The sequence below is a fragment of the Falco biarmicus genome, chromosome 1 (genome assembly GCF_023638135.1).
Source record: "Falco biarmicus isolate bFalBia1 chromosome 1, bFalBia1.pri, whole genome shotgun sequence".
In the NCBI taxonomy this organism is placed as follows: domain Eukaryota; kingdom Metazoa; phylum Chordata; class Aves; order Falconiformes; family Falconidae; genus Falco; species Falco biarmicus.
In genome coordinates, this window is record NC_079288.1 from 25,325,501 (window position 1) to 25,339,144 (window position 13,644).

Genomic DNA, 13,644 nt, shown 5'->3' on the forward strand with positions numbered 1-13,644 from the left:
TGTCTTTAAGAGTTGTTTCTTATGTTGATATCTGTATTCCCAGCTAAATGTTCCTCTCTTCAGGTCATGAAGTCCTCACACCTGATTTTATTGAAACACAGAGAAAGCTCCCATTTCCAGACCTCTTGAAACATCTTTTCTAGGGATAGAGAGTGAGCTTTTCTGCAGCGTGGGCTTGACTGGCACTGGTGTTCTGCACCAGCCGCTGTCACTGGAGGCACCCAGAGCGCAAGTTACTCCTCATGCTGGCAGCCTGAGCCCAGGGCAGTCGGTGGCTCTTGGGCTGCAGAGGTGAGGGTGAGCACCCCCCCAGCTCTGAACACATTCAAATGTCCCAGGGGTGAATTTTGTAGCTATAGTCCTCAAACTGTGTCCCAAGGGAAAAAAAGACCCTTCTGATAGTCCTGCTTTCAATACTTTACCCTGTTCTGCCTAGGGTCGCAGGTTGTTTTATTTTGTTTTGTTTTGTTTTTTAAATTATTTGGGGGAAGACTGGACTAGTTAAAGCATGGTTTAAGCAAAATGCATCTTTCATGGCCTTGCTGTGCAAAAGGGAAGTTTTTGAGGCAGGCTTCCCAGCCTGTGGATGGTTTTCATGCAGGATGCCCACCCGTGCGTGACAGCAGAGGAATCCGTGTGCAGCTCCCCTGCAGATGCACATCACGCCTGTGCACGGGGTAACGAGCTAGGTGGAACAGGAGTATGTGAGAGCAGCTGTGTTGCGTCAAACCGAGAGCCTGTCTAGGCTGATGTTGTGACACTAACCATAGCCAGAAGCACGGGAAAGCATAAACAGGCAGGGTTAGGATGTACAATATTCCTTCAGAGCATGCTAGCAAAGTCAAACAATTTGCAGATGTGAGGCAGACATAGTGTCTATATATTTAGATACCCTCACTGCATTTCTCTTGAGTTTTTTCCTATTGAGCCCATGTAAACCTCGGGTATTCACAGCACCGTTGGGCAAAGGTGCTCCACAGCTTAACTACCCGCTGTGGAAAGAGCTGACTCCTTGTTGTCCATCCTGAGGCTGTTTCTTTGGATGGTCTGTAGCTCTTGGATGGAAAGTCTCCAGGTGGTCATTGAGCACCTTCTCTGAGCTGCTTGTGCCTGTGCAGCTGGCCCATGCTGCAAAACTGAAAATTAAATAGTTCAGAATATGGAATTATTATTCAATAACGCCTTTTTAAACCAGCACACCAGAGAAAACATGGCATAGTAGGTCTGCAGGCAAAGATATAAGATCCACTTTCAGAGGCTTTAATTAATTTCCACAGCTTAATGCCTCTAGTTTGTGAAGATAGTCCTTTCCTTGTGCTGAAAGCTTCAGCTGGTCCATGAATTTGCATGGCCAGCTGAGCAGGAGAGCGCTAAACCTGCCCAGACCTCCAGGGCTGCAGCTCCTGAGCTCCACGTGTGGCAGCTGCCCCCTGTGCTCCTGTGGCAGCTCCACGCCAGGGACGTGTCCAGGTGGAGCATCTCCCTTGTAGCTGACAAGGCTGGGCAAGCCTTTCAGAAATAACCTTTTAAACTTGGTAGCATGACTGCTTTGCCTCTGTGCCATTTGCACACGGATAAAAGCCCAGATGAGTGGAAGGGCGAGGCAGAGGCTGGCGTGTTGCAGGAGAGAGGGATCGGTTATTCCCTTCCATTGACTGAATGGTGTCAGGAATGGCTCTTTTCTTATCCTCATTTAAGTGCACAAGCTGTACGAAAGCTACGGTGTTCATCTACAAATTACGGGAGAAATTAACTGTGTCTTCCTGTGCTTTGCTTCTCTTTACCACTCAGGGCTGAGCCGGTGCTTTCACGAATTCAGGAAAATCGGAGAAGGGTCATTCTTCCCTCCATAGACAACATCAAGCAGGACAACTTCGAGGTGCAGCGGTACGAGAACTCTGCCCATGGGTACAGCTGGGAGCTGTGGTGCATGTACATCAGCCCCCCCAAGGACTGGTGGGATGCCGGAGACCCCTCACTGCCCATCAGGTACATCACGGAGCCTGGGGGCTGCGCGCTCTGCGGCGGTGGGGTGCAGCAAGGCAAAATGCAGGAGGATAAATGAGATGCCAGCCTGGGGGGTTGGATTTAGTGTCATAACGTGAGCCGGCTCAGAGAGGCTGGAACACATGCCAGGAAGGGTCTTGCGAGGATGAAGGGATTTGGAAAGGGGTATTATTTGGTAACAATGTGCAAAACCTCTGGGGGAGTATAGGAACTGTGTAGATTTGTACAGTCTTACGTTTAACTGCATATGACAAAGTCACTTCACCTTAATTACAGCATTAATTTTTGCAAGTCATAAGGAATAAGGTGATTGATTATTCCTGTGTCATGAACTGAGCCTGAGTTCACAAAATACAGTACTGTTTGTTTTTTTTTTTTCTTGAATAAAAAGTATGTTTCCTCTCAGGCCAAACTTTGTAAAAATGTATCTCAGGTTGTCCAGCCCCTCCAGACTTCAGGTGTGGGACAAGCCCATTTGGACGAAATGTAAGGAGGAGAGGGAATAGCTGGGTGTGGGTGGGAGACGGGGGCTGCTCGGTATGCAGAGGGCAATGACCTCCCCTTAAGAGCCCCTAAGTACCAGAAGTGACACTCAATATGGAGAAGGCTTGTCCTCGGGCATATAAAGATGCATAGAATCGTTGTGGTTGGAAAAAGCCTTTAAGATCATCAAATCTGACCATTAAACCAAGACAGTTTTTACCTAGTGGAGAGTACGACTGTCCAAGCCATGAGCAGCCGGTTTCTCCAGGAGACGCTGTGGGAAACGGTGCCAGAGGCTTTACTAAGGTCCAGGTAGACACCATCCATGGCCTTTCCCTCATCACTGAGTGGGTCATCTTGTAGAATGAGGGGAGGTTCATCAAGCAGGACCTACTTGTCATAAGCGCGTGCTGGCTGGGCCTGATGCCCCAGGTGTCTGGCACATGCTGCATGATGGCATTCGGGATGGTCTGCTCCATGGCCTTCCCTGGCACCGAGGTCAGACTGACAGGCCTGTAGCTCCCCGGATCCTCCTTCCAGCCCTTCCTGTAGGTGGGCATCACATTTCCTAATTTCCAGTCCACTGGGACCTCCCCGCTTATCCAGGACTGCTGGTAAATGATGGAAAATGACTTCGTGAACACTTCCCCCAGCTCCCTCAGTGCCCTTGTGTGGATCCCACCCAGCCCCAGAGACCTCCACGTGTCTTAAGTGGAGCAGCAGGTCACTGACCATTTTCTCCTGGACTACGGGGACTTCATTCTGCTCCTTGTCTCTGTCTTCTAGCTCAGGAGGCTGAGTACCCTGGGGCTAACTGGTCTTGCTACTGAAGACTGAGACAAAGAAGACATTAAGGACCTCAGCCTTTTTGTCACCCTTTGTTCCCCCTTGCATCCGATAAAGGATGCAGGTTATCCTTGCCCTCCTTTTGTTTCTGTTTTTTTTCGCTTGTATTTGTAAAAACATTTTTTGTTATCTTTTAGAGCAGTGTATATGTGCAGATTTGTGCCTGATCTGAATCCTGACCCAAAATATCTGTGCTTTGGTCAATGATATAATCCCTGGAAGCTGAAATGGGATCTATTCCCATTTACACAGAGACCTGTTTTATTCCTTTGGGCTCCCTTGTTCCAGACAGCATATTCAGCTGTCAGTGGAGGAACTGACAGTTTATTCTGGAAAGGAATCAAGTCTATGAGCAATAAACAGTTATTTTAACCAAATGCAAGCTGCTGGCCTTGTTCAAGGAGGGGCTGAAGGACTGGGGTATACAGGAGGTGAGCGGAGGCGTTGGGAAGCCCTCAGCAGCGCGGTGCTGGCAGTGCCCACGGCAGCCCCACTGCGCTGCCCACGGTGGTGCCTCTGCAGGGGGATGGAAGTGGAGCATCTGTTGGGAGATAAGCCTTTCTTGGCCAGTGGGTGTAAAAGTCAAGAAAGACTTGCGAGGAAGAGCAGCCTCTTTTGTTAAACTGCTTTAGCTGGGAGAAACCAGGCAAGCTTTGACGTGCGGGATGTCTCCTGCGGCTGTGACAGCAGCCTGGGAGCTTGCTGTGGCTCAAAACCTGTCAGGCAAGGGGCACCAAGGAGGCTGGACCCACCCAAACCTCCTGTTCTGCTGTCTTCCAAGAACGAGGTTTGAATTTCAGTCTCTGTGGGCTGAGGGGAGCGGTTCCGGGGGGCGAGCTGCGGCAGGGGCAGGTGGGGAGGGACTGGCTGCCTTGTGGCCCTTGGTGCCTGGTGGCAGGTGAGAGGAGCAGGGGGGAGAGGTGATGGACTGAGGAGGGCGAGAGCTATGGGGAGCCGAAGGGGTGAGTGACTGTGAAGAGGCAGGGTGGGCAGGTCAGTGCCTAGTGCTAGGAGGATGTCATATTTTTAAGATGATTTAGGCCAGGAGTGTACATGGGGTCACAGGGATGCTGGATGCTTACGCACAACTCCAGATCTACCGACATGCTTTTTTTCTTGTTTCCGTGCTGAGAGCCAGCAGGTACTGCGAGCGAGCGGTGCCTGGAGGTTTTATGTGCTTCTGATCCCCTGCTGTAGGAATGATGGGTTTGCTGTGGGACTTGTCTTGCGTTGGGCAGAATTTCGTATTGAGTTGTTCTGGTGCTTGTTTTACCTTTAAAAAAAAATCCGTGCATGGTGCTAAAATGTGGATATTGAGCCTCGTATTTCTGCTTTTAAGCAGAGTTCAAACAGTTACTGCTTAGGAGGAGCTGGAAGGTGTGAGAGGTGTTGCTCTGGGGTTCCTGTAATCTTTCTGCACCAGTTGCATCCATTTTCATCTCTGATGAGACAGCCTAGGAGCAGCTGATGTGTGGGGAGCCCCATGGCACCCACAGCCTGGCAATGTCAGGGGTCTGCCTGCTGGGCTCTCCAGTGCTGCTGAGATGAGCCACTAATGAATGAGAGGAGGCTCGTGGAGACACCTGACTGGCAGCAGCAAGGATGTGTGACCTGATCGTCCACTCTGACTTTGTTAAAGGCGTCTGTAATGTGGGCACGGGTGCTGGAGGCCATGGTGCAGGGGACTCGGGGCTTCAGGGGAGCCAGGAGGGGGAGGGGCACTGCCTCCAAAGCGAGCTCTGGGAAAGGGCTTCTTAACAGACCCAGCAGCCTCCCAGCGATGCTAAATAATTGAACAACATACTAAAATAACATTGTTAACATGCACTGGGGGAAGGATTATGAGAAAGATAAATGGGCAGTGTCCACAACAAAAAGCTAATGAAAAATACTGTCTCATTGCATTATGTTCTGTAACCACATACAGACCAGAAATAAATGACTACAGTTATTTTTTTTGTCGTATAGTGCTATGAAAACTGTACACTTTATAGCAATATTTGTGTGGAAGGGATACTAGTGCAGTGCTCCATGTAATTAGGCATGGGATTAGAGGAAATTCTGAAATTATAGTATACAGAGGTACATTAGTTTTTTAGAAGCTTTTTAGGATAGAAGAGTGGGAGCAAAGTAAAGCAGTTCATTCCTTTTTTTTTTTTTTTTTTTTTTTTTTGTTTTACTCTCTTTTTTTACTTTTGGTGCGTAGGGACCATGGCAGCCCCAAGAGAAGTTCCCCAGCCCACGAGAGCCGCTCCAGCGTGCTTGTAAGCCCTGGTGTGGCAGCCTCTACCCAATACTCCGCCGTGGAGACTGGAGACAGACAGCTGTGTGAATGTGTTTGGAGACAATTTTCTCTCATGGATAATTCACAAGATATAATTATCCAGACAAAAAGAGCTGATGGCATGAAACCCATCTAAAATATGGCCCAGTCTCAAACTGGCTCCAGGCTCGTGCTTTATCCAATAACTTCCCTTGCAAGAAATAGTCTCTCTCGGTGCCTAGGAGGGATGCTGACGCAATACCTAGGCTCTGTAATACATCTTCTTTTGTATTTATTTTTTTCATTAACACTTAAAATCCTGATACACAAAGGTACCCTCACTCTTAGCACTCAGTTGTGCGTGCATTTCCCAGCGAGGCTTCCCTTGCCAGGCTTACAGACCTCCTCTGCCCAGAAGATAAAATTGTGATTACAGCATAGTGTATCATGTCTAAATGAGTTCTCACAGAAGGCAAGACAGTAAGTGACATATGAAATGGCCATCCCATAGATCCTGATCTTCATCAGCACAAGCTCTCGCAGAGCTGTTTTGATTTCCTAGTTCAAATGGTGCTAACGTGTGTGTATAAATGAATACGTGCTTGCAGCATTATGTATCTGGGCATACTTTGCTCCAGGAGATATAGCCAGGATATAACCAGTCCTTTGTTATTAATGATGTACCTTGCTCAGGGTTTACTGAGAGTCTGGAAGACCTGTGTGTCAACAAAAAAAGGAAGAAAGATGATGCTTTCCATGTCCTGTGAGAGGTCCAAAAAAGCTGTTTGGAAATGCTGTGAATTGCGGATCGATGACCTGATCTGGTCTTGGGGTGTCCCAGGGTGGGGTCTGCCTTCTAATGATCTCTGGGAATGATTCATTTCCCACCTGGCAGAGCGTGAGGTTTTGGGGGGCTTACTGGGGCCTGTCCAGTGGTGCAGCACTGGTGGGCGGCAGACCTCGATGCCAGCAGTTTCTTCTGCCTGACTTATTTAGTTCATGCTGCATCAGGTTTTGTCAAAAAGCAGCTTTGGAGAAATTGCTGATATCTGGAGGATTTACGGCTAGATGTGCTGATTGCGCTTCGGCTGCAAGACCCATGATTTATAATTACATATGTGAGATATTGATGGCTCCAGGGGTCTGATTCTGGAAAACAATTAAATGCACTCTTGCATCTGTGTCTCTTCAAGAAGCCAAGCAAGCAAATGGTGCATATTAAGCAGCCGTGAGGATTAGGAGCACTTACCTGAGTGTGGAAATTGGGGTCGTCGCGCTTTTCTACTGGCAGTAGTTCATGTATCCCACCAGAGAGAAAAGCAACTCGAATCTTTGCTGCTTGTTGATGGTTTGTGAGTCCATTGACAGTGCTGTGACCCCACAGTTCCCAACTGATAGATTATTTACAATATAATGCGTTTCCTGACTTTCTCTTTGCATTTTCCACACTTGGCCGGGCAGATCAGTTGAGTCCAAGAGGTAAAAGCGCTGCTGAATGGCTCCATTAATTAGCAGCAACCCCCTGTAATGTGTTGGGGCTGAAGGAGAAGCCCTCGGGTGACTTCAGAGGTGACAAAAGCGGCTCTTCCCAGGCACACAGTGCGTGAGGCACCAGCTGGGAGGCAGCTCAGGGGTTAAATTGGGCTTTGGATGGGGCTTTGCTGCAGCTGTTTTATGTGGCACTTAATCTTTACTGATGTTGGAAGACAAAAGCTCATTTAATTAGTATTAAGTTCACCGCGAGGAGGAAATCGGTTCTGAGAGTTATGGATTGTAAAAGAATAGAAAGGCTGTTAGGTTTGGGTTTTTTAAAGATTAAAATAATTTGAATTAACCCACCCAATTACCTGTTATCTCAGCCTCACAAATGCTAATGAATTTGCTCTTGCAACGTACTTATGAAAGAGCGAACTCTCATCTCGGTTGTGTAAATGATGCGGAGGTCGAGATGGAAAAAAATCGGAGGGGTTTTGGGTTATTGAATGCGTCATGTGGGTGGGGGGAAGGTGCCTAATTGTACTGCTGAACAAAATGCTGGCGGTGTTTAATATAAACTGTTCCCTCAGTCATAGACTGCAAATGGAGTTGAGGTCATCTCCCACTCTGGTTGCTGTGCATTTCATTTTCAGTAAGACTGGAGGTATTTGTGGTGATTATTATTGTTACCTATGTTTATATGTATTTCTATTTCTCAATATATATTTAATTCCAGAAACCACTAGCTATTGTTTTTCCTGAGTGCTTCCAGCAGCCATCCATCCCGTGATGACTTTCAAAAGCACAAAAAACTTGGGTGTTTTCTTTATTTTAATCAAATAAATGGTGTGTTCTTTCCTGTTTTAGTATAACCACTGAAATTTCTTCCAGGAAACCGTTCTACACTCTGAAACGTTTCTCCACACAGGATATGCACAAACCCTGAAAGAGCCACAGGAGTAACAGAGCTCTCGGGAATAACCTCTGCAGTGACGTGAAATGATGCAAGTGCATCTTCACGTCCAGAACAACGTGTTCCCTTAGCACGTCTCCACCTTTGCAGGGCTAAGCATGATACAGCAGCACATCAAAACCTCGACAGAAAGGTTTAGACAGGTTTGCTTAAACTAGCGCAGATATTTCCACCAACATTTGAGTACTCAGTGTGGCAGTTTACCAGGAGCCATGTAGCGGCTCAAGAGACGTGGCAGACTGTTAAACGTAGGTGATGCGAGCAAAGGGCAGAATTTCAAGGATTATTTCTTGGGTTTCTGTTGGTTTGTTTTGAAAAAGCTCAAACTCCCGAGAAAACTATTTGTACAAACTGCTGAATATTTTTAAAATGAGTGCTTTGTGACTTAACATCTACAAACTGCAGGAAGATTCCCGTTTCTGTATGAGGGCAGCTGTGAAATGTTCCCACTCTTCTGGCATACCTGCTTTGGAAGTCAAGGGACAGCTGATTTCCATAGGAGCCAGACGTGGGGCGGGAAGGATAACTTGCATGTGGAAAGCTCACCTGGTATGTCTGGGAAGATACTTGTGTGCAGGTGTTCGCTTAGAGGGGCTGGATGTGTGTGAATGTCACAGCAGCTGCAGAATGCTTATGGAGCTCTTTAGCAGCTTCATATAAAATTTAAATCAAATGCAAAGATAAGATAATGGTACTGGTGATCCGTCTCAGTCTCTAAAGCCTCTTTTCTCACACAGCTCACAGAAAGCAAAGCTCTGTGTTGCCCACCCAGATGCTTTCTCTTCCTTGAAGCCTGGTTCTCCGGCAAGCCCTGTCGGGGCTGCAGTTGCATGTCCCGGAGGTCAGCGTCCTCTTGTCGGGTTTACAGCAAAAATCCCCCTGGCCCCCAGGTACCTTGACCCAGACCTCAGCCCAGCATGGGGACAGGACGGATGTTCTTCCACAGGCAAGGTTTTGTTAGTGCTTCTGGGAAGAGAGCTTCTAGAAGCATCTTCTCATGTAAATGTCTGAACAAATCAAACCCCATCCATCCGTAGTGTGGTTGCTGGAGACTCGTGCTTCCAGGTACGTGGCTCTTAAGGTTTGGTTGCTCCGGGCTGGCCTCTAAGAACTTGAAAACAAGCTAACAGAAGAAGAAATAGAGGGATTTTTTTCCATCAGTGTTCAGTTTGGGGCAGTCTTGTTTGGGCTCAGAATCTAGGAGTGGGAAGGTTTAGGTCAGTATCGTGACCTCAATAACTTTGTCATCCATTTCTGGATTAAATTAAAACCATCAAGTGCTTTACCACCTTCAAAAGTACTTGAAAACAAGAACGTTTTCAGTTTTCTCAGTTTGGGTTTTCCTTTTAGTCATGAGATATATATAATTTTTTTGTGTGTGATGATTTGAGGCCACAGATTGAAAAAAAAACATTTCATTGACTTTCTTGATTTTTATTTTAAAGGTATCAGGGAGAAGTGAACCTCAACCCACTGTACAAAGTGACTTTCACTCACTAGCATGCTAATTTTAAGCTCTTAAACTTCACAGAGATTCCCTGTGGTGTGAGATACCTGCTGTGAGCTTTGGACGTTTTGAAGCTGAGGTTGCTGGTGTTGAGCATTTTTACAATAAATTCTTCATCTGGTCATTTTTAATATTACGTAATTTTGTGCAAAGCATTAAAGAAGAGTGTCTAATAATTTGCAATAGTGTCAGGTTTTACAAGATGAACAGATTTATGTGTCACTGCTTGAAAGACTATAAAGCCTGTGCTTGAAGGTGCTCCTGAGATACAAGTGTACGTAACCAGATGACCAACAATCTCCATGCAGCGTAGTGCTGTGTGTTGTTTCAGGTCTCTCTGTTTTTCTAAGACTGTCCTTGGGATTGCAGATGTTGGCTGCACCCAGAAGCTGGGGCTGACCCAAACCCCACTTGAAACACGGCGAGGTTCCCCCCAAACACCAGGGTTTGGGCATGGAGACCCTACAAGCCACGTGATTTTTGGGTGAGCTCGAGAGAAGCTGCTGGAGCGAAGGATCAGTGTTTCTGGTTTTGCAGCTTCTGAGCATCGTGGCCGATATTGTCGTCGTAGATGCCAGCGGGTCATGGCACGGACACAGCGGAGGGACCCGAAGGGGCTTGCGCTTGGCCACTTTGGCCAAGTGACCTTGAGAAGGCAGCATTTGTGTGCTTTTTAGGTAGACCATGCTGGAGCCTGGAGTGGGGTTTGGGTGGTGCCCAGAGAAGGCTGTGCTTGTGCTGGGGTGGAGGAGACCCCCATCCCTTGAGTCCAGAGCCTGGGGCACATTTAACCCCTCCTGCAGCCAGGAGCCCTTCACAGCCTTGAGTGGGAGCTTGTTTTCATTGAAACCGCGGCTCTTTGCCGAACTGAAGGTGTTACTGTAGGTAAAACTTTTAAGTCCTCCAAGCACTGAAGTCAAAGGGGGCTTCTTCCTGAAAAGCCTTTAAAAGTGGGCAAGGGCCGGTTAGCCTGCGGGCTTGTCCCTGCGGGAGGTGACCAGGGGGTGCAGGGAAAGGGAGCAAATCCTCCTTCCTGAGGGGAGTCATAATTTATTGGTATAAAATGTTAATGTAACCAATCTCTATAAAGAAAGCAAGCTGACCATGCTGGAAGCATTTGCCTTTGTATTTTTAAAGCTTTGCACGAGGGAAGTATTTTGATTAAAAAGAAAAAAAAAAAAAGGAAAAAAAAGCTTGCTCCTGATTTGAAAAAAGACAAGTCACACTATCAGAACTTTTAATCTGAGCCCAAGTCATAAAAACAGCCTTTTCTGATGTCAAAGTTGCTTTAGAAAAGGAAAGAGTAAACAGGATTTGGCCTTTAATTTGTGAAGGGTTTTGATTTTTCAGAGGCGTTAAAGAGACAGAAAAGATGGGTATTGAATTATTTAACAATTTCTAGTAGAATTAAGCTTCAGACAGCCTGTTTTCACTGAAATAGTCTTATGAATAAAAACAAAAACAATCTGGGGCAACACCAATATACAGAGCTCATATCCCGCTGACTGGATTGTTTCAAAGTAGTCCATGAAGTGGTTTTGCAAGTCAAAGCCAAACAGCGCCTTTTCTGTGGTCTGTTCACACTCCCCCTAGGAGAAAGCTGCCGTTGATGGATTATACAAATGTCTTTTCTCTCTAAATCTGAAACTGAGGGGAAAATATGCAAAAAGGAGTTGGGGGAATTTGGCTCTTTGAATGTCTTTTTTGCTTTGGCAGATGGCATTTAAGTGATTTATTGGCCAAAACCAGTCTATTCTCGTTAAGAAGCAAGTATTTAATGACTTTGGAGGTGGGTATTCAAAATAAAGACGTGATAATCGAGCGGATTGCGCTCAGTGACAAAATATAGCCGCCCTTCATCAGGCAGACTTAAAAAGAGTGTTTGAGAGCAAGTGCCGAGGGCTATGATTTTCTTTCATGTGCACTTTAATTCACTGTCCTTTTCAGTCAGTGGCACATAAATAGGCATAGTTTAAATTAAAAGAAAAATAGATCCTTATTATCATATCCATTGGCTGAAGCAGTGTTTGATGCCATGGGAGCTCCCAGCTGCCTCTGCTTGGGAGCAGCGGAAGATTTATGAACTGCCCTGCTCTCTCCATGCCCAGAGCTCTGGCTCGCTGCTCTGCCTTGGGTCGCCTCGACCTTCTCGAGGTTAACGTGCTGAGCGCTGTCATGGTGCTTGTACAGCATGTGCGCCTGCTGTGGGAAGCGGGGTTGCATGTCACAGGTTTAAAGGACAAAGCGTGTCGTGGGGGTTGTCCCTTAAACCCGGGCTTGGGCAGCACGGGGCGGGTGGCCGCGGTCCCATCTTGGGTGCTCACCTTGGCCACCTGTGGCCATCGCACGTGCCTCGTCGCCATGCTGGCCAGCCCAGCCAGCCGTGGCCACCTCTTCACCCCTGGGTCCTGGGGCTAACACGTTGTTTTGGGAATCTGCAAGTGGAAAGAGCTGGAGAAGGCCGGGTTTGTGAGTTCCTGGTGGTTCTGCCGCTGTCACTTGTCCAGGTCACTGCTGAGCCTGCCTGTGTGTGGTTTTGGGTATTTTAAAATTCTGGCATTTGGTTTTGGTTTCTTAGAGCTTCTCAGGGAAGTTGGAGGTACCACTGCCAGCTGGGCTGTGTGGAGGCGTTTGCTTTGCGGTGGGATAGGATCAAGGCCACAGACCACCTTGTGTGGGGCAGCAGTCCCCTGCCTTGCTGCGGCATGTGTGGGGCTAGTGGGCTAGTGTGGACCAGCACCTCCAGAAACGCACAGTTGTGGGATCCTGAGGACCTTGGAGGTGTGGAAGGACGTCTGATAAGGTGAGAGTCACACAGGGGGCAAAGGGAGGGGATAATGTGGCAGGGCACAGTTGTAGGTAGGGTGTGACTTGGGGGCAGCAGAGAGGAGCGATGCTGTGGGTGTTCTGGCGTGTGTGAGAGATGTCCTGGCTGCCGGCTCTCTCCAGTCAGTCACCGTTACTCTGAAGACCGGACTTTCCTGGGAGGATTTGTTTTACAGTTGGTTCATGCCTGGATCAAGCAGCACCTTTGAGAGTGCTGTGAGCTGGGTGCAGGTTTGGTCTGTAGCAGACACTGCTCTTCTCCGTGGTGGGCTGTGCACATGCATCCTATGGATGGAAGAATCACTGCTGAATGCCGAGCTTTGAGAGAGAGACTGCTTGTCTCTGGAACACGGTCCCATGGCCGCATCATTTGTCACGGGAAGTGACACATCAGAGAAGCTCAAACTTCAAACTGAGCATTGCAGGTTGGAATAAAGAAGAGTTTTGACAAGAGGCTGGCTGTTGGGTTCCTGGAGGCATGGCACTGCAGGGTGGTGGTCCCCCACCCCCACACGCATGCAGGTGCACCCACCCTTTCCCCACCTCCTGGTCTTTGGGGAAGAAGATGTGAGAAGTTGGTGTTTGCTGCCTTTGCAGCCAGGCTGGTGCTTGCACGGCCCTTGGCAGTTACGTGTGTTGGACTCCTTCAAAGAACAGCTTGGGGACTGGCAGCCCATGGTGTTGCCCGTGATTTTTTTTTTGCATTCATATGTCAATGAAAATGCGTACGAACACGTTCTCATTGCTGGGTTTTGAGGCTCCAGACTGCAGCTCTCCCCGGTGCCTCTCCATGACAGTGTGCAGTGACTGCCGGGTGTCTGGCTTCGTGCCGTGGCAGGGGGTGCCTGCCTGGTGAGCCCCTGCTGCGAGGCAGCTTTCGGAGGAGCATCAGCTGTGCTGATCCTAATGGGTCTGGTGAGGTGCTGGGTTGTCACTGCTCCTGCTTCCCCTGCCATGAGCCCTGCCGCTTCAGCTCCTGCGCTTGAATCCTGTGTGCAGGGAGGGTGAGGTGGGGGACAGTCCTCACGTCACATTAAGGTTTCTGGGATCCCCAAATCAGAAACCGACTGTGCATCCAATCCCGAGAGGATCTGGGCAGAGCAAAGGACTGTTCGGGGGAAAGAGGAGGCTGGGAGCTCTTTGCTGTGATTAGCTCTCTGGCCAAGTCCCTGCCTTGACATGGTGGTTGAGGATGTTGGGTTTCTCTGTGCTGTGCGCCGTGGTGTTTAATGAACACCTTTCTCAGATCCCAGTTGCCTTGTA

At 48.1% G+C, this 13,644-nt stretch overlaps 1 protein-coding gene across 1 annotated transcript in view; it reads left to right on the forward strand.

Annotated features, from left to right (window-relative positions):
* GALNT17 (polypeptide N-acetylgalactosaminyltransferase 17) overlaps positions 1-13,644 on the forward strand; it is a 213,543-nt gene that overhangs the window by 86,128 nt on the left and 113,771 nt on the right. The window contains exon 5 of the mRNA XM_056326559.1: positions 1,792-1,989. Coding sequence (XP_056182534.1) covers positions 1,792-1,989 — 198 coding nt within the window. The remainder of the gene's footprint in view (positions 1-1,791; positions 1,990-13,644) is intronic.